The sequence below is a fragment of the Cupressus sempervirens genome, chromosome 3, assembly GCF_028749045.1.
Source record: "Cupressus sempervirens isolate cs-2001-9-10 chromosome 3, ASM2874904v1, whole genome shotgun sequence".
Lineage (NCBI taxonomy): Eukaryota > Viridiplantae > Streptophyta > Pinopsida > Cupressales > Cupressaceae > Cupressus > Cupressus sempervirens.
Window position 1 is genome coordinate 251,922,647 of NC_143120.1, and position 20,364 is coordinate 251,943,010.

The window sequence follows — 20,364 nt, forward strand, 5'->3', positions numbered from 1 at the left end:
TTTAAATTGAAGTTGTTGCTTTAGATATGAGATATGTTAAACATCACACACTAAGGTTTCATTTATAGACTAAAAGTGCTAAATAGTCAAAGTTGACTTTTTTTTAAAAGCTTAATTCCTTCCTTAATATGTAATGTTTAAGAATAGCTAACTATCCATTGAAGTTCTAACATCATTTTAAAAATTGAAATTGCTGCTTATTAAATCCAAAGATATAAGCTGCACCAGCCTTTCAAAATCACATGTATAAGCAAACATAAATCAACAACTATAAGAGAAGAACCGAGAGCATATCATAGTCCACAGTCCTCTGAGGTTTGCTACTTCTCCCCTTCCCTTGTTCACCATCCACGCCTTCACTATCGACATTTGATGAGAGCGAGGTGTCCCAGGAATCTCGAACAGAAGTGAGTCACTGTCAATGTGTGCTACGTAGCATTGCACGCTACAATCAGTGCACTTGAGGACGACATCACCTTTCAACTCATTGAGAAAACCCATATACACCGTAAGATCCTCATTTATAACAAAGCATATCATACCTGAACTGCCTGACATTTTCAATCTCATCTTCGAAGGAAATCCACCTTGGGCTTCGAAACCTGTTGAGCTAGTGTTGGTGCACTGCCTCAAAGTCATCTTCAACGATGACTCACATCTTTGCGTGATAACGTTTAAGGAATTTCCAAAGGAGTTTATGGTGGAGTTCAATACTTCAACATCATACCGATTTCCCAGCTTTGCGCAGAATATTAGCTGCCGCAATTTATACTGTAAGCCCTGCTAGCATAGAATACATTAAGAAATGATTGTCAAGTACAACTAGGTCTGATTTTCCTCTATTGATATATGTCATATGATACTATTATATTATAAATAAATTATAATATAAAAATAATCATATTTTTATAATAATAACATATAATAATATTTCTTAGATCATCAATTAAATGACAAAAATTATATTATAAAAAAATATAATACTAAAATATAAAAATTTAAACGAATGAATCAAGCTTACAAAAATACAATTCTTAAAAATAGAAATTAAAAAATTTAATTATTAGTGAAAGTATATAATTCAAAAAACATTACAATAGTACTTAGTCTATTAACAAGTATTAAAAAAGTGTATTTAATTCATAAAATAAAGAATACTAATAATTTTTTTATGATTAATTTGATACATGTAAATTTATAAATGATACATTATTTGATTTCTATCATTGTTGTATTGGCCAACTCAAAGTGATTAGCCTTTGACCCTCACATGTACAACAAAAAAACCTTATGGTGCAAGGATTAAAATGTGATCTTTTTTCAATTGACATACTATATATAGAAAAAATTTATTTGAGAAGACTTTAAACAACTGCATCCTGAAACAAATGGATGGAAAATAAGTTCATCGAGTGAAGTGAGAAAACAAGATTTACCTGAACTTCATTCCATGTTTGCGTTTTACTTACAGAGATGTGAACCTCTTTTAGCCGTTCCATCTCTTGCAGCCCTTCAATTCTCTGTAGTCGCCAACAACCAGCTGCGTACAACTTCTCCAGGAATTTCAAACGTCCATCACCTGCTACAATATTTTGCAGAGAACCCGAAGTTTCTTCCCTTGCCAACCATCTTAGCTCACGGCACATGCTCACATCTAGTTCTCGAAGGTTGGGAAGCTTCTGAAGGCCTTTCAACCTTTTCAAGTTGTAGCAATGTTTGGCACAAAGCTTTTCCAGCGAGATCATGAGTTCGAGACTCGGCAGGTCCTTCAATTGCTCACACCCTCCAATGTTAATTTCTCTGAGTTGAACACATTGACACAGCCCCGAGACCATCCCTACTGCTCTGCAATCGCTCAAATCAAACTTCACCAGCGTTGGTGGGAGCTCATTGACAGATGCTAGATTGTGGCAACTGGAAAGGTCCAGGTCTTCAAGATTAGGGCAAAGTTTCTCAGAAATGCTTATTGTTGATATTTTAGTCCCGTGGAGACTTATTCGTTTAAGCAAAAACATGGGCTGTGAAAATGAAACACCAAGTTGTACTTGGTCAGGAGAATTCTCAAGTGGGGAGTGTCTTACAACTAGAGAGCCAAGATTCCGCATATCTCCCACTCCTGGCAAAGAGACTGCTTTTGATTCGGAGATTTTTAGTCTTTCTAGGCTTGTCAACATTCCGACTGACTGAGGCAACTCTCTCAGGAAAGGGCTCCCTAGCTTCAGATATTTCAAATCGCTTAGCTCTCCAATTCTTTCTGGTAAATTTGTTAAGCTTGTTCCTTCCACATTTAGGGCTTTTAGATGTTGCTGATTGTCGACGGTGATAGGCAGGCTTTCTATCTTCTTACAGCTTTTCAGATTTAGGTACTCCAGTTTAAAACATTTATGTAGAACATGGCTACGTATATTCAGCTCGGTGCAATCCTTCAAACAAAGATATTTAAGGTTGGCAAGATTGCTAAAGGTTTCTGGCAGCTCTTTTAAATTCTTGCAGTAAGAAAGATTTAAATGTTCTAAACTGGTTAAATTCCCTAAATCGTGTGGAAGGAACTTCATGTCTTTGCATCCCACTAAGTCCAGATGTTTGAGTGACTGCAAATTGCAAAATGAGCCTCGCAGGGCCTTCATTGTAGAGGAGAATATCTGGCCATTATTATCAAGCTTGCCCTTCAGTACAAGCTTTTCTAGGTACATCAGCTGCCCTATTGATTCTGGGAAGCCGGAGAGTGTGCCATTAATGCTCAACTGTCTCAGTTCAACAGGTACCTGACCATTATCATGTAAGTTTAAAATAAAACTTGCAAAAATACAAAGGAAATTTTAATACAATTTTAATACATGTCTTTTATTTGAGATATTGTTATCAGGATTTGTGTGGTTTTTGAGTCAAATTTATTGACTTATGAGAAGCGATTCATATAAATCTATTATGAGAATAAATGAAACACTTAATATTCACTGGATCTATGCGATGCTTACAGATGTGAAGGACTTTCCTCTATGGTTAAATCCACTCTGCTTGCAATCTCATTTGCAAAACCTTCATCTAGTGTTGTGCCTTACGAATCATTCATTAGAAAGTCCCTTAAGTTCATCAATTGACAAGTAGGAGATATTTCCCACAAATGAAATTGTGATATTGCTATCAGATTCAACTATGTAGTTTTTGAATCAAACTCATTGACCTATATTAAACTTTTCTCATATCATGATTCATGTTATTATTAAAGTTTTCACTCTGACCTACCTAAACAGAACTAATCAGAGTAAAGAAAAAAATCCAAAAACTTAAAAACATACCTAAACAAAACTAATCACTTAAAAACATATAAATGAATATTTTATGAAGTTAGAAACAAACCATGCCTCATTCGCATCACTTTTCAACAAATCACACAATTGTTCCAATACTACATCTTCAATATGAATTCAGACTATTAAAAACCATAGAAAATTTTAAGATAAGAATTTTAGATTCGGAAACACATGATCCTTTCATCTCCATCTACATGATTATAAATTAGTGAACAATTTCACTAACAGACAGTTTAATAAAATAGAGTTAGCTTCACATGCATGAGTCATCTCAACAATTTGAAATTTAGATCTGAAAAAGAAAAAGAATTCAAAATTTCAGAACTGAAAGAGTACTTGTAAAGCTGGAAAAATGGATACCTTTACTGTACTGCTCCATAATGTTGTAAGGCTCGATTGAGAATTGAGCTCCAATACCCTTAAGTGCTTGAGAGGTATCCACCGAGGGATCCCAGGGTATGGAAAATTGCACCAGTGAAGCCATATCAAACTTGGAGAAGCTCTTCTGAATATGTCTTTTAAATCATCGCCTTGTGTTATGAGAAATTTCAAACTGTCCACAACATCTCCCCAAATATTTAAAAACTATTAGCAGTATCAAAACATACTGTTTTTAGTTTTAGGGCTTATAGAGAAAGAACAGAGGATGTTGGTTATCATACCGATAGTTGTTTCTGCAAAGTGGGAATGTCACAGGATTTCCATAGACGGCATGGATACTTTGAAGAGTCCTCCTCTGCAATTTCCCTTCCCATGTCACGAAGATTATCATGCATTTTGATAACATTTTTGTCATCTACTTCAACGAGGCATTTGTCCTTGAGGGTTTGAAGCCCTTGCGTACCATTCCAGTCGGATCCATCCCAAACCCTAATTGCCAGGTCTTGATCTTCACCTACAAAGAAGCATGCAATGTCCAGAAAGATTTGTTTCTGGTGCCTGTCTAGAGCGTCCAAGCTTATCTTCAGCCTCTCAGTTATCTCAGAGGGAAGTATTTTTGAAAGCTTATTTAATTGACAATTCCAAAAGGATAAGTCTCTTTTATACAAGAGTGCACCAATCAACTTCAACGACAGCGGCAATCCATTGCAGGCATTTAGAAAGTCTTCAACCAGGCGCTTATGTGCGGGCGGCGGGTGGCACATGCACAAAGCATGAAAACAGAACAGTTCTTCAGAGTGTTTCCTATTGAGACCACGCACATCATAAATCAGAGACACTCCAGAGCTTGAGAGCTGGTCTCTGTTACGAGATGTTATTAAAATAAGACTGTCATGTCTGAGCAAATTTCTGAGTGATAAAAATGCATCGAGTTGATCTCTGCTATCAACATTATCTAGGATTATGAGAGCATGGGATGAGGAAAGACGATTACGGAGAATTTCGGTTCCTTCATTGACAAAATCGATTTTGAAATCAACATGGTTCAAGTCCTTAACAAGTCGAGCCTGCAACACATTTAGGGCAGCTTCTCTCATATCAAGAAAGCTCGCACAGCTGTAGCAGGAACGCTTGCGATTAAATAGTTCAGTAGCAAGTGTAGTCTTCCCCACTCCACCACAACCAACTAACCCCACAACTTCCCACAACTTTCACATCTTGTCGCTGCTTTGGCCCTGATAACATTTTTTCCTCAAAATCTTGGACTGCATCTTCAAGTCCTACTAGGTATTCGGCTACGTGCAACGAAGACTTCTCGACTTTTCGAGACACTTGTTGCACAATTTTTTCCAGCAGCTCCCCAAGATCGCTGTTTAATTCAAACAATTATAGCAAAGGTCAAGAAGTATATTCAACTAGCAAGCTGAAAACTTTTTTTTCATAAAATAGATTAATTATGATATTGCTATCAAAATTTAATTATGTAGTGATTCACATAATCTACTTCTCTTGAAAATAAATGGAACACTTAGTATTCATTGAATTTAGCTGATGATTACAGAGGTAAAGCATAGAGACTTCCCTAGAGATCACCCATCAAGTACTTCACCCATCCCAATACTACTCCAGCTTAACTATGGAATTTCCTCCATGGTTAAACCCACTTCCAATCTTATTTGGCAAAACCTTACCCAAGTTTTGTGCCTTATGAATTATTCATTAGAAAGTCCCTTAAGTTCATCCATTGATAAATAGGATATATTTTGAACAAGAAGTCAAATTATTCTATTAAAATATTTTCCACAAAATATTATTTATTTATTTATTATGATATTGCTACCATGATTTAATTGTAGAGTTTTTTTACTACAATTCATTGACCCATGTGTCATGAGTATTGACTGACATAAACCAATCTCTCATGAGAATAAATGGAACTTAGCACTCATAAGATCTAGGTGATCCGAGACTTCTTGAGAGATCACCCATCCCAGTACTACTCTAGCTTGAGCACGCTTAATTATGGAGTTTCCTCCATGGTTAAACCCACAACTCTATTTGACAAAAGCTTAACCAAGTTTTATGCTTTATGAACCTTAATTAAAAAACTCCTTAAATTCATCCATTGATAAATAGAAGATATTTTGCACAAGTCGTCAAATTATGATATATAATCTTGACTTTGTATCTTATCATTAAAAAAAAAAAAAGTTCTTTTATGATTTTGGGTCAAACATATTTCTTGCCTTTTAAAAATTATGGGATTAGTGACGGTCATAGGGTGATAAGACTTTCGAGCATAAACCCTAATTCCGCTTGCCAAACGGACCCTAAACTCTTAAAATAAGGGTATAAAAGTGGTGAAAAGGAAAGGGAAACACACTAATCCATAGTGAAGACGAGCGTAAAGGTCCTTTCCATCTTACCCGTTACAGGCGTCGAGCTCGAAGCCGCTGAGATAGGAAAGTCAACGCAGTGCCGATTTCCAGTTTTCGATGGTTTTGGAGTCATGTCTCCCCTTTCTCTTGTGCATTTCCAAAGCTTTGGCATAAGGTCCTCTTTCGTCCATCCATCGGAGGTCACAAGGCTTCACATCATAGAACACTGGAATTATGGGTGCTCTCGATTTCAACATCAGGCAAAGCTCGTCCAAGCACAATCTTGATTTTCCATAATTCTTCGATAAAATAGCGATGTGGACAGACGCTGTGGCAATTGCGCTTTGAATTTGGTTCGTGAGTTCAAAGCAAAGAAACGTGAATCGGAATCGGATCGGAATCGGCAAGGCCGAATCGAATCGTGAATCGGCAATGAATCGGCAATGAATCGGCGATGAATCGGCAAATTTGAAAAAACCCTTTAAATTTAAAGATTTTAACAATTTAAAACTTATTTCATGCACCATTTATTGAATATAACTTAAGCACACTATAACATCATCAAATAGAAGTTAAAACTTAACATACATAAACATGAAACATAAAATCCATCACATACGTAACTATGTTATCTAAAATGTAAATTGTAGTCTAGCTGAAGTAAATAGAAATCAAATGATCATAATGATTTAAATCATAGAATGTATGTAAGATGATCCATAAGACATCAAATCATAAATTTATGTAAGAATCTAAGATGAAGATCCATGAAAGTTTGAAACTTTGAAACATATGTCTATCAATGATTCAGTATCAATATCTGTAAACAAAATATAAAAACAAGGCTCCAGCTCAAGCCTCAAGCTCATAGTCATCATCATCCTCAACATCATCCTCAAGCTCGGCTACAGCCTCAGCCTCAGCCTCTGAGTATCCAGTCTGCCTAGTAGCAAGGCGTCTAATGTAGGTCCTAGAGGACTGTCGAGCCATATCTCCCGCATATAAGATGGGCTCACGAATGTCGCTAGGGCCTGTGTTTGTGTGTGCACGTGTGCGTCTACCAATGCCTGAAGAACGTGCTCTAGCTGCCTCAGCCTCTATATCCACCTAGTCAATCCACGCACGGTCTTCCTCAGTGAAGACTGGATCTACAACCTCTGTGAGCCACTCTGATTCTGGATCAATCTCCTCCAGAATGATCGGAGAGGAGTCAGTGCCCAAAATCTGTCTGATCCTAAGACGGAGGTTGTAATGAACGAAGACAAGATCATTCAACCTCTGCACTGTCAACCTGTTTCTCCTCTTCGAGTGGATGTGCTCGAACATGGACCAACTGCGCTCACATCCAGAAGCGCTGCTTGGCTGACTCAAAATACGAATGGCAATTTTTTGAAGTTTTGGGGTTGTGGCCCCAAACATTTGCCACCATCTATCTGAAATAAGGGAAAATAAAAATAATTAGTCTCATTTACAAATTACAAATTACAAGTTAACTCTAAAATTACATAATCAACTTTAAGTTTAGAATCTAGATTCATGAACATTGAATATATTATTTAATTTTTACCTGGCTGTATTGTTTCCCGAGCATCTATGGCTACCCTGCTAGAGAAAAGTGGCCCTTCTTTATTATTGAACTTATCAAGCTCAATAATTGCAGCACTGCTATCCTCATCAGTACTCAACCTCTAGATCACTGTATATAATCCGGTGAGAACATCCTCATCCGCCTTGAAGTCAGGACGGAAACGAAATGCCGAATTCAAAAAGTAAGCTGCTGCATGGATGGGTCTGTGGAGCTGATTCTGCCATCTCCTATCAATGATGTCCCAAATAGGGGCATACTTCTCCTGCACTCCTGCATACTGAGCTCTAATGGCCTCCTTGGCCCTATCCATCCCCTCATATATGTAGCCCATAGAGGGCTTCTCCCCATCAGCAGTTCGTAGGAGAGATACAAGAGGCTCAGTGGCCTACATATAAAGTAAAACAAAAATTTGAGTCAAAACTTAAACATAGAATAATTCAATAATATAAGGTAAAACTAAATCATTAAACAATTAGCATTGTAAACTGTAAAATATTAAATGTTAAATTGCAATAAAATTACCTTAAGTATTTCTCTAGCAGGTCTCCAAAAACCATCATCATCAAATATGCAATCCACCACATCTATCCCTGCAGTGGTCGTAGCATAGGAAGATGAAATCCACTCCCGCCCAATAAACATGCTCCTCAAATCATCCCTTGATGTCAACAAGGACTGCAAGGTGATGAAATTCGAGGCAAACCTCGTGATCCCTGGACGAGCTAACTCTTTGTCTCCTGTGTACTTCCTCATTGTGCTAAGGACAAATGAATGATTATAAATAAACTTACATATGTTTTTTGCCCTTTCCACACATGACTTGACCCACTCAAGTTTGCCAATTTCCTCCAACATGAGGTCAAGGCAGTGTGCTGCACAAGGGGACCAAAATATGGTGGGGTGCCTCTCCATCAAAAGTTTGCCTACAACAATTTTAAGATAATTAGAAATTCAAATTTCAAACATGTTAGAACTTAGGAAACTTAGAAATTCTAAGTTAGAATTAGAAAAAGTTCAAAATTCAAATAAATTTATTTTCAAAACTTAAAAAGTTAAAAGTTTACCTGCAGCAACATAACTTGCTGCATTATCCGTCACCACTTGCACCACATGTTGTTCACCCACCTCTGCTATAACTTCCTCAATAACCTCACATAAGTATGTGGCGTTTTTTACATGAGCAGAAGCATCAATGGATTTGAGGAACATGGTATATCCTACAAGTAACAAAACAACGAATTATAATTACTATTAGCAATCAACAAATCAAAATTTGAAATAGTCAATCACGATTCAAAATTATGTATGTAGGAAAGTAGAATGATCAATCACCTCCACAGGATACAAGAAAATTGAGGAGTGTTCTTCCCCTCCTATCTGTCCAACCATCAGTCATGATGGTGCAACCCTTTTCGATCCACTCCTTTCGGTTGTCCTCAAGCTCATGCCTCATATCCTCAACCATTTCCTCCAGGAGGTATCCACTCAACTCAGCCTCAGTTGGGGCTTTAAACCCCGGACCACAAATGGTAACTGCATCTATCATGTTCTGCCAATAAGGAGTCCTGTCACAAATAGATAATGATATTGATTAGAAATTTAGATGTCAAAAACTAAAATCATAAAACAAGTAGATATAATTAAAGTTTTACTTTTACTTTTAACTTTAACTTTGAAGATAACAAAGAAAAAAGAATCAATTACCTGGCTGCAATAAATGGAATGTTGCAAAAGTACCAGAATTTGCAAATCTCTTTTCTGGCAGCATCATGAATCTCCTTGTTCAAACCCATGCCCTCAAGCGTGGGTTGGGAGCCAGGAGTAGTGCGGGGCACAAAGTAACTATCTATTCTGCTTTTCCGCACTCTAGGCCGCAATAGGTTGGTGTTGGACTCTATCTCAATATGAGACCGACTACCACTAACACTCAGATGAGCACTAGCACTAGGATGAAAAGGAGGCCTAGAAGAACCCTCTCCAACACAACTTACGGATGCGGAAGCTGATGCAGATGCACTTGCAGATGTAGATGCGGTTGCGGATGTGGGAGCATGGGAGCCAATACCTCTTAACCCTTCAAGTTGCATTTTCTTAGTCAACTTGTCTTGTTCAATTTTTTCTAATGCCACTAAACAAGAGCATTTTGCTTCAGCGGTTTGTTGAGTGCAAACTGTGACATCATGGCCAGGTATGCCAGCAATGTGGTATTTCAATCTATAGATACCTCCCGAATTTATTTTTTCTTTGCAAAATATACATTTTGTTTGATATTTGGTTCTCCCAGGAAACTCTTCATTATATTTCCAGCATTCATCTTTTTTACCCATTGTGGAAATTGGAAAATGAAAGCAAAGGGCTGCTGCAATAAAAAAATTCATGTAAAAAATCAAAGTTTGCAACTAATAAACAAAAACTACAAAACAACAAACCTTAGTTTGCAATTTAGTAAAACTAAAAATAAAAAACATTCAAGATTTGCAAATGAACACTAAAAAAATTTAACAAAAAATGCATACTACACTAACATGCAAAAAAAAAAACCAACACTTACCTCTTGCAAATGAGTTGAGGAGTGTTGATATTGACTCCTTAATGCTCCCAATGCAATTTATGGCCTCCCCAAATGGACTTCTGATCTCTTTGGTGCTCTTCTTTCTTGCCGGTTGGAAACCTATGGATTCTCTTTTCTCTTCTTCTCTCTCACTCTTCCTCTCTTCTACTCATACTAAGCAAATAGAAGGCTCTTTAGGGTTATAACAAAGAGGAAAGTCAACTTAGAAAGCAAATAAAACATGTGTTTTTTTAAAAAAATTGAACTTTCTATCCTTTCTGCCGCGGCCGATTTCTGGAGATTCACGATGGCGATTCTGGCGATTTTTGCCATGAATCGCCAATTTTGGCGATTCAGGCGATTCACAAAAAAAAATCGCCACCAGCGATTTCCGATTCCAAAAAAATCGGGAGCCATGAATCTTATCGCGATTTCGGCGATTTCGACGATTTCATGGCGATTTTTGGAACTATGGTTCAAAGCCTCGTTCCATCTCATCTCTATCCAGAAATACTCACATAGAGCCGTCGAGAGTTAGGCGATTGTAGAGGAGACTAGCCACTGTTTTCTTCATGTCATCTCCATGGTGATTGATGAATACGTCGTAACACCCAATATAGCTTCCTGAGGACGAAGGAGTTTCTCCGTAAGAGTCCATCACTAGATAGAATGATTTTAGTTGCCAAACTAATTCTTAGCCCAATGTACTCCACTTGTAATTGAAACAAGAAGCGTGTGGAGTGGAGGGAGAAGTACCTACTGCGTTGGAAACATAATAAGGAAGCCTGTTGCATCTATAGAAAAGTCAGCCAACATTTGTGTCCATTGCGAACAAGAATTGTGTTATTCAAAGATTGTAGATTCCTAAGGCGAATCGTTCCGAACAAGGTTTTCATCGGTGAAAAATCTTCATTTTACCTTGTTCTTCTCGTTCTTGCTTCCTTCATAACTTACATGCCCAGTTGGGTAGAAATTTCGCTGAGAATGTGATAAACAAAGAGATATCAAGAACCCAAGAATGTGGTAAACGACGCAGCTATCAAGGACGAACACAATGTCGTGAACGAGACAATGCATATTCGACGAAGGATCTTTGTATACTTTGGAAAAGAATTTTGGAGTGGAGGAAACAGATCTTTGTGAAATGTGGTTTGATTTACCTTTTAGTCTATATAAGTAGATATTGATTTTAGTTTTATTAGCCCTTGTCGTTAAGGTCTGTTTTGGTGTTGCATTTTTCAATTAATTCGGTTTTTAAAAAATGTGTATAAATTATTTAATCTAAGATTGTGTTGCATATTTTTATTAAATATGAATTTTACATTTTTTATTCTCTTCTTTCTATTGGCGCAGACATTTTTGGTAGTTGTATTTTTCTGTTGCCTTCTAAAAATTAAGGAAAATGAAAGTATGTGAGAAATGTATGACATGATGGGAATATGTGGCACTTTACAAGTCCATCTGCCTTAACTACATTGTGTCATCAGTGCGTAGTTAAGTGGATGTTAAGGGGAAAAGGGTAGAAATGCCTACCTTGCACTCACTTTTTTTTATTAAAACCTGACCAATGGAATTAGCAGCCAAACTGATTGACAAAGAAATAATGGTTATGTAAAAAAATGTTTGTAACATATTTTGAAGGCATCCTAATGTGTATTTCTTGTTCTATGTGTCATTCAACAATACACATCACATTCGTAGTCTTTGTTTCCATATTCTACATTCTAGCACATTTTTGAAGCAATTGTGAAACACACGGCTCATATTTGTGTTCATTCAGTCTACCCATTGCCAGTTTCAATGGACATCTGAATCAATTAGTCTATTTAGTGAAAAACAAAGATGACAAATTGAAGTGGGTAGATATAGAAAGTTTGAAATCGAAAATATGATTTTTGGTGCTTGCCTTTTTTTTATCTCAGCAAATAACATTCAAATTTATCTTGAAAATGAACTTTTATAAAAATAATATATAGTATGTTGTGTTTTTTTCTATCAAAATATTTTCTTTTCTTTATCTTTTATTTTTCATGATTAGCTATAAAAAATTCTAGGGCATTTTGGGCAATTTTTTATTTGAAAAATATGACTTTGAGTGAATGTTGGTCTTGCTTAAATATTTTATTTCTCCAGCAAAGCTTAGATTTATATGCCTTATTACTCCTTCTCAACCGCATGTATCGATATTAATTCAATTTATTGCACAATGTGTGAGTTCTCATTTTTTGTTAAGGTGGAGTTGCAAAAACATAAATTGCATGAAAGTTTAAAATGGTAGATGGTGAATTTTCTTTATGAATTTGTGTGAGACTTCTACATCTTTGGATGTAACAACAACAACAAAAAAATATAGTTTTTGCTATATTTCACATGTGATAAGTCTCCAAATTTGGTATAAGAGTGGGGCACAATGTATATTAAATTCTCCAAAGTGTGCAAAGAAGTATTCAATGATTTAGTTCGTGATTTGGCCAATGGCTTATTATGTTAATCAATGGCTTATTATTGAGACATTATTTTGGTAGTGATATTGGAGTTTGTGGAAGACTTTTCTCACATAAGGATTGCGTAAAATTAATGATTTTTTAAGTATGGAATTGAATGTATAAATGGATGTTGAAGTTATCTAAAGCCTTATGGAAAACTATGAGATAAAGGAAGGAATTTTTGTTAATCAACCATAGAGGTTTGCATTTAATTCTCTTTGTTGGACAATAGAAGTTTAAATATCATTTTTTTAGTTGTCAGAACCATATATGAAATGTGTTAGATTTTGGATATGAGTGGAAAAACTCTATAAGAGTCAATTAGTTGGGATAAGGGTTTGTGGAAGATAGAAAGTCCTAGATGTTTTTAATTAAGAAAAATATCAATTAACGGGTGCTAACTCGAAGTACAATCAGAACACTAGACACCAGAACATTACCAGTGCCTAGTAAAGAAAGATCCAGACAAGTCAGATCTCTCGAGTTGTCAAAGAGAAAGGTCCACAAGTGACTAACCTACAAACCATGGTCAATGTTGACAATGAAAGACTTGGGACAAGCCCCCATGATAGCTACATACTTAAACCAAAAATAACAACAAAGGACCAGAGTGTTCCCTTTAAAACTTCCAACAATCACTCGATCACAAGGAAAAGAAACAATAAGACAATAGATCACCATAAGAAACAAGTGAAAAAACTCAGGCCATCTACACCTATCAGAACAGCAAGAAAAGAAATAGGACCAAAACAAGACTATACCTCTAGCCTTGGCAAACACAATGCATATCATCCAACCATAGGTCCAAGCAAGGTTCCAAGCTTGTCAACATTCCGACTGACTGAGGCAACTCTCTCAGGAAAGGGCTCCCTAGCTTCAGATATTTCAAATCGCTTAGCTCTCCAATTCCTTCTGGTAAATTTGTTAAGCTTGTTCCTTCCACATTTAGGGCTTTTAGATGCTGCCGATTGTCGACGGTGATAGGCAGGGTTTCTATCTTCTTACAGCTTTTCAGATTTAGGTACTCCAGTTTAAAACATTTATGTAGAGCATAAACATTTATGTAGAGCATGGCTACATATATTCAGCTCGTTGCAATCCTTCAAACAAAGATATTTAAGGTTGGCAAGATTGCTAAAGGTTTCTGGCAACTCTTTTAAATTCTTGCAGTAAGAAAGATTTAAATGTTCTAAACTAGTTAAATTCCCTAAATCGCGTGGAAGGAACTTCATGTCTTCGCATCCCACTAAGTCCAGATGTTTGAGTGACTGCAAATTGCAAAATGAGCCTGGTAGGGCCTTCATTGTAGAGGAGAATATCTGGCCATTATTATCAAGCTTGCCCTTCAGTACAAGCTTTTCTAGGTACATCAGCTGCCCTATTGATTCTGGGAAGCCGGAGAGTGTGCCATTAATGCTCAACTGTCTCAGTTCAACAGGTACCTGACCATTATCATGTAAGTTTAAAATAAAACTTGCAAAAATACAAAGGAAATTTTAATACATATGTCTTTTATTTGAGATATTGTTATCAGGATTTGTGTGATTTTTGAGTCAAATTTATTGACTTATGAGAAGCGATTCATATAAATCTATTATGAGAATAAATGAAACACTTAATATTCACTGGATCTATGCGATGCTTACAGATGTGAAGGACTTTCCTCTATGGTTAAATCCACTCTGCTTGCAATCTCATTTGCAAAACCTTCATCTAGTGTTGTGCCTTACGAATCATTCATTAGAAAGCCCCTTAAGTTCATCAATTGACAAGTAGGAGATATTTCCCACAAATGAAATTGTGATATTGCTATCAGATTCAACTGTGTAGTTTTTGAATCAAACTCATTGACCTATATTAAACTTTTCTCATATCATGATTCATCTTATTATTTAAGTTTTCACTCTGACCTACCTAAACAGAACTAATCAGAGTAGAGAGAAAAATCCAAAAACTTAAAAACATACCTAAACAAAACTAATCACTTAAAAACATATAAATGAATATTTTATGAAGTTAGAAACAAACCATGCCTCATTCGCATCACTTTTCAACAAATCACACAATTGTTCCAATACTACATCTTCAATATGAATTCAGACTATTAAAAACCATAGAAAATTTTAAGATAAGAATTTTAGATTCGGAAACACATGATCCTTTCATCTCCATCTACATGATTATAAATTAGTGAACAATTTCACTAACAGACAGTTTAATAAAATAGAGTTAGCTTCACATGCATGAGTCATCTCAACAATTTGAAATTTAGATCTGAAAAAGAAAAAGAATTCAAAATTTCAGAACTGAAAGAGTACTTGTAAAGCTGGAAAAATGGATACCTTTACTGTACTGCTCCATAATGTTGTAAGGCTCGATTGAGAATTGAGCTCCAATACCCTTTAGTGCTTGAGAGGTATCCACCGAGGGATCCCAGGGTATGGAAAATTGCACCAGTGAAGCCATATCAAACTTGGAGAAGCTCTTCTGAATATGTCTTTTAAATCATCGCCTTGTGTTATGAGAAATTTCAAACTGTCCACTGTTGGAAGAATTAATTTCTATCCAACAACTATTGTCGACAGCCCAACCCAGCACCATCCTTAATAAATTACATAGCAGACAATGACCCGTCCATAACAGCCCAACTTAGCCGTCCAGCCCACAATGAAACCGTCCACAATAAATAGCCATTTCAGCCCACAAATATAGCCACCTATGTTTTAATATATGTAATATTATAATAAATTATAGCATGTGTAATATGTTTGGTCTGTAGTCTAGAGAGTTCTCAGACCTCTATAAATAGAGGCATTATGTAAGGATTTGAGCATCAGATGTTTATCTGATCATGGTGGATCAGCAGAGCCCATTTTGGGTTTCTCATGGTGGATCATGAGTGGATGGAATGTTGTAGCATTCTATGGATTTGTAACAGATTTTAGATATGTAATGAGTATGAAGTGTTGTAGCACAACTTGACATCTTTGTGTTTTGCTTATTGATTTGAATGTTTATCATTGCATTCATATTTATCTTTGATCCACTCTGTCCACCTTTTTCAAGTGGTATCAGAGCTAATGGAATATGATCCTAGATCATGGAGAGCTCAAGAAGTTTAAAATCAGTAAAGAGTGTTGTGGCAACGTAGCCCAAAAGCAATGGCATTTGAAGTTATCTTCTGCAAGAATAAAGAGAAGAACAAGTCAAGAGATTGCTATGAGAAACAAAGAAGCTGTGAAAAGAAGAAAGCCAAAGTTGAAGTGTGTTTGAGTTAGCATTGTGTGACGCTATCATTTATAGATTAGAAGCATGTGGAGCATCTTTGTGCAAGCGGGAGTGCCAAAGAATGCATACACATGACATGGAAGTTACTGATCATGGAAATTTTTATTATGTTTGTGTTTGAAATATGTGTGTCAACTATTATGCATTAGTTGTTAAAGTTAAGTTAGTTATCTTAGATGTAACATGTTGAATAAAAGATGGTGTGCTAAAGCTCCTTGTCATAGTGCAAAGGTCTCTGTGAGAGCTGATTTGGAGTTTAAGTGTTGGAATTTGGATGAGAAAATGTTTAAGGCTTTGTCATATCAAATGTGGTCATGTAATAGTAGATGGCTGAATTGAATGACCCCCAATCAAGTGATGAAGATTGAATGAGAATTGCTTGTTAATAATCTATTGTAAGGGGTGCATTATCAGTTGTACCCGACACCCTAGAGTTTGACTGAATGTATTGATGAACCATGTATCTAAAAAGGATTCCTATAGAACTGGCGAGTACAGCGGCTGGGCAGCCATGTATCTCAGTAGATGGATTTCTTTTTATATGGACTCAATAATCAGTTTGATGCAGGTCAAGAAGGAGAAAAGCCAAAGTGATGATAATTTTCCCGTAGTGATGATTCATGGTCAGTAGAACCAATGAATGCTTGGTTTGTAAACCATTGGAACACAAAGTTTATGGTGATCTTGAAACCATTTGTGTAATGTTTGAGAAGTTCGTGGTGAGCTTGGAACCACTTCAGAATTGCATTGGTTAGGGGTAAGCCGTAAAACCCGAAATAATTATAATGAGGGAAAACAATATAAATGCAGTAGCATTAGTGATAGAAATTAAGGGGGAGTGTTGGAAGAATTAATTTCTATCCAACAACTATTGTCGGCAGCCCAACCCAGCACCATCCTTAATAAATTACATAGCAGACAATGACCCGTCCATAACAGCCCAACTTAGCCGTCCAGCCCACAATGAAACCGTCCACAATAAATAGCCATTTCAGCCCACAAATATAGCCACCTATGTTTTAATATATGTAATATTATAATAAATTATAGCATGTGTAATATGTTTGGTCTGTAGTCTAGAGAGTTCTCAGACCTCTATAAATAGAGGCATTATGTAAGGATTTGAGCATCAGATGTTTATCTGATCATGGTGGATCAGCAGAGCCCATTTTGGGTTTCTCATGGTGGATCATGAGTGGATGGAATGTTGTAGCATTCTATGGATTTGTAATAGATTTTAGATATGTAATGAGTATGAAGTGTTGTAGCACAACTTGACATCTTTGTGTTTTGCTTATTGATTTGAATGTTTATCATTGCATTCATATTTATCTTTGATCCACTCTGTCCACCTTTTTCATCCACAACATCAAAGCAAACACTATCATTTTCCAGATAGCTGCACCTGTGTATGGCTGGGGATATACAGATCCCATGCCGTGCTAATCTGGAAGGTTGCGAGCATGAAGAATATCTAATTCCATGTATTTCCTCCTTTTTCTGTTCCCAACAAAGCAATATTTGAAAATAAAATATTTGTTAGCAGAGAGTAGGCCTAGAGAATAAAAATCACCGAATAAGAAAACGGAGAAAGGGAAGAGATCTAAATTATCATATGGTCGATTTTTTAATTCCAAAACGATCCTAGAAATTGAATTTAATTGATTAGAATATTAATTGTTATTATGGATATTCTTGTAACTCTTTGGTCTTTTAGAATTTCAAAAGCAAATAGATTTCTAAACTATTAATCATGATTTTCTCTAAATAATTTCTAGTATTATTCTTCACAAGAAAATAAGAAAGTAATATTGACGAGTGTTCTCTAAAAGACATTCTCCCCAAATATTTAAAAACTATTAGCAGTATCAAAACATACTGTTTTTAGTTTTAGGGCTTATAGAGAAAGAACAGAGGATGTTGGTTATCATACCGATAGTTGTTTCTGCAAAGTGGGAATGTCACAGGATTTCCATAGACGGCATGGATACGTTGAAGAGTCCTCCTCTGCAATTTCCCTTCCCATGTCACGAAGATTATCATGCATTTTGATAACATTTTTGTCATCTACTTCAACGAGGCATTTGTCCTTGAGGGTTTGAAGCCCTTGCGTACCATTCCAGTCGGATCCATCCCAAACCCTAATTGCCAGGTCTTGATCTTCACCTACAAAGAAGCATGCAATGTCCAGAAAGATTTGTTTCTGGTGCCTGTCTAGAGCGTCCAAGCTTATCTTCAGCCTCTCAGTTATCTCAGAGGGAAGTATTTTTGAAAGCTTATTTAATTGACAATTCCAAAAGGATAAGTCTCTTTTATACAAGAGTGCACCAATCACCTTCAACGACAGCGGCAATCCATTGCAGGCATTTAGAAAGTCTTCAACCAGGCGCTTACGTGTGGGCGGCGGTTGGCACATGCACAAAGCATGAAAACAGAACAGTTCTTCAGAGTATTTCCTATTGAGACCACGCACATCATAAATCAGAGACACTCCAGAGCTTGAGAGCTGGTCTCTGTTATGAGATGTTATTAAAATAAGACTGTCATGTCTGAGCAAATTTTTGAGTGACAAAAATGCATTGAGTTGATCTCTGCTATCAACATTATCTAGGATTATGAGAGCATGGGATGAGGAAAGACAATTACGGAGAATTTCGGTTCCTTCATTTACAAAATCAATTTTGAAATCGACACTGTTCAAATCCTTAACAAGTCGAGCCTGCAACACATTTAGGGCAGCTTCTCTCATATCAAGAAAGCTCGCACAGCTGTAGTAGGAACGCTTGCGATTAAATAGTTCAGTAGCAAGTGTAGTCTTCCCCTCTCCACCACAACCAACCCACCCCACAACTTTCACATCTTGTCGCTGCTTTGGCCCTGACAACATTTTTTCCTCAAAATCTTGGACTGCATCTTCAAGTAATACTGGGTATTCGGCTACGTGCAACGAAGACTTCTCGACTTTCCGAGACACTTGTTGCACGATTTTTTCCAGCAGCTCCCCAAGATCGCTGTTTAATTCAGACACTCAAGAAGTATATTAAACTAGCAAGCTGAAAACATTTTTTTCATAAAATAGATTAATTTATGATATTGCTATCAAAATTTAATTATGTAGTTTTTTAGTACAATTCATTGATTTATGTTATGATTATAGAGGTAGAGCATAGAGACTTTCCTAGAGATCACTTATCGAGTACTTCACCCATCCCAATACGACTCCAGCTTAACTATGGAGTTTCCTCCTTGGTTAAACCCACTTCCAGCCTTATTTGGCAAAACTTTAACCAAGTTTTGTGCCTATGAATTATTCATTAGAAAGCCCCTTAAATTCATCCATTGATAAATAGGATATATTTTGCACAAGAAGTATTCTAATATTTTCCACAAAATATTATATTTTTTATTTGTTATGATATTGCTACCAGGATTTAATTGTAGAGTTTTTTAATACAATTCATTGACCCATGTGTCATGAGTATTGATTGACATAAATCAATGTCTCATGAGAATAAATGGAACTTAGCACTCATAGGATCTAGGTGATCTGAGACTTCTTGAGAGATCACCCATCCCAGTACTACTCCAGCTTGAGCACACTTAATTATGGAGTTTCCTCCATGATTAAACCCATAACTCTATTTGACAAAAGCTTAACCAAGTTTTATGCTTTATGAACCTTAATTAAAAAACTCCTTAAATTCATCCATTGGTAAATAGAAGGTATTTTGCACAAATCGTCAAATTATGATATATAATCTTTACTTTGTATCTTATCATTAAAAAAAAGTTATTTTATGATTTTGGGTCAAACATATTTCTTCACTTTTAAAAATTATGGGATTAGCGACAGTCATAGGGTGATAAGACTTTCGAGCATAAACCCTAATTCCGCTTGCCAAACGGACCCTAAACTCTTAAAATAAGGGTATAAAAGTGGCGAAAAGGAAAGGGAAACACACTAATTCATAGTGAAGACGAGCGTAAAAGTCCTTGTCATCTTACCCGTTACAGGCGTCGAGCTCGAAGCCGCTGAGATAGGAAAGTCGACGTAGTGCCGATTTCCAGTTTTCGATGGTTTTGGAGTCATGTCTCCCCTTTCTCTGGTGCATTTCCAAAGCTTTGGCATAAGGTCCTCTTTCGTCCATCCATCGGAGGTCACAAGGCTTCACATCGTAGAACACTGGAATTATGGGTGCTCTCGATTTCAACATCAAGCAAAGCTCGTCCAAGCTGATAAAAAATAAGAGATCTAAGATTTACTAAGATCTGAAATAAGCACAAATACTTGGCAATGAAAAAACATAAATAAAAACTTAAGAGAGAAGCAAATTTTATTCATCAAACTAATTTTTACAAGGCTATGTAATGGCCTCTA

The 20,364-nt window shown here is 36.3% G+C and overlaps 3 protein-coding genes and 1 pseudogene across 4 annotated transcripts in view; all 4 read right to left on the reverse strand.

Moving 5' to 3' along the window:
• Positions 1–76: 76 nt before the first annotated feature.
• Positions 77–4,045, reverse strand: LOC149565815 (uncharacterized). The gene is made up of 3 exons (XM_089819307.1): positions 3,675–4,045; positions 1,437–2,765; positions 77–780 (listed from the first exon to the last, which is right to left on the reverse strand). The coding sequence occupies exons 2-3, from the start codon at positions 2,691–2,693 to the stop codon at positions 262–264; spliced, it is 1,776 nt and encodes a 591-aa protein (XP_089675433.1). The 5' UTR covers positions 2,694–2,765; positions 3,675–4,045; the 3' UTR covers positions 77–261.
• On the reverse strand, positions 3,971–4,792 carry LOC149565816 (disease resistance protein RUN1-like). Its single transcript, XM_089816387.1, has one exon. The coding sequence runs from the start codon at positions 4,790–4,792 to the stop codon at positions 3,971–3,973; it is 822 nt and encodes a 273-aa protein (XP_089672513.1).
• Positions 4,793–6,786: 1,994 nt separating this feature from the next.
• LOC149565817 (uncharacterized) lies at positions 6,787–9,501 on the reverse strand. The gene is made up of 6 exons (XM_089817268.1): positions 9,366–9,501; positions 8,994–9,226; positions 8,726–8,878; positions 8,184–8,584; positions 7,641–8,046; positions 6,787–7,506 (listed from the first exon to the last, which is right to left on the reverse strand). The coding sequence occupies exons 1-5, from the start codon at positions 9,452–9,454 to the stop codon at positions 7,762–7,764; spliced, it is 1,161 nt and encodes a 386-aa protein (XP_089673394.1). The 5' UTR covers positions 9,455–9,501; the 3' UTR covers positions 6,787–7,506; positions 7,641–7,761.
• A 3,534-nt stretch (positions 9,502–13,035) lies between these two features.
• Positions 13,036–20,364, reverse strand: part of LOC149565818 (disease resistance protein L6-like) — a 38,862-nt pseudogene continuing 31,533 nt past the window's right edge. The window contains exons 2-7 of the transcript XR_016361388.1: positions 19,992–20,219; positions 17,920–18,997; positions 17,339–17,486; positions 15,041–15,240; positions 13,751–14,140; positions 13,036–13,719 (exon numbers count right to left, since the gene is read on the reverse strand). The product of XR_016361388.1 is annotated as a disease resistance protein L6-like (transcript). The remainder of the gene's footprint in view (positions 13,720–13,750; positions 14,141–15,040; positions 15,241–17,338; positions 17,487–17,919; positions 18,998–19,991; positions 20,220–20,364) is intronic.

Coding starts and splice junctions, on each gene's coding strand:
- LOC149565815 (XM_089819307.1), bottom strand. CDS start 2,693: ATGTACCTAGAAAAGCTTGTACTGAAGGGCAAGCTTGATAATAATGGC. Junction 781..1,436: donor AAACATGGAATGAAGTTCAG/GTAAATCTTGTT, acceptor CTATGCTAGCAG/GGCTTACAGTATAAATTGCG.
- LOC149565816 (XM_089816387.1), bottom strand. CDS start 4,792: ATGAGAGAAGCTGCCCTAAATGTGTTGCAGGCTCGACTTGTTAAGGAC.
- LOC149565817 (XM_089817268.1), bottom strand. CDS start 9,454: ATGGGTTTGAACAAGGAGATTCATGATGCTGCCAGAAAAGAGATTTGC. Junction 9,227..9,365: donor ATTCCATTTATTGCAGCCAG/GTAATTGATTCT, acceptor TATTTGTGACAG/GACTCCTTATTGGCAGAACA. Junction 8,585..8,725: donor AGCAAGTTATGTTGCTGCAG/GTAAACTTTTAA, acceptor AAATTGTTGTAG/GCAAACTTTTGATGGAGAGG.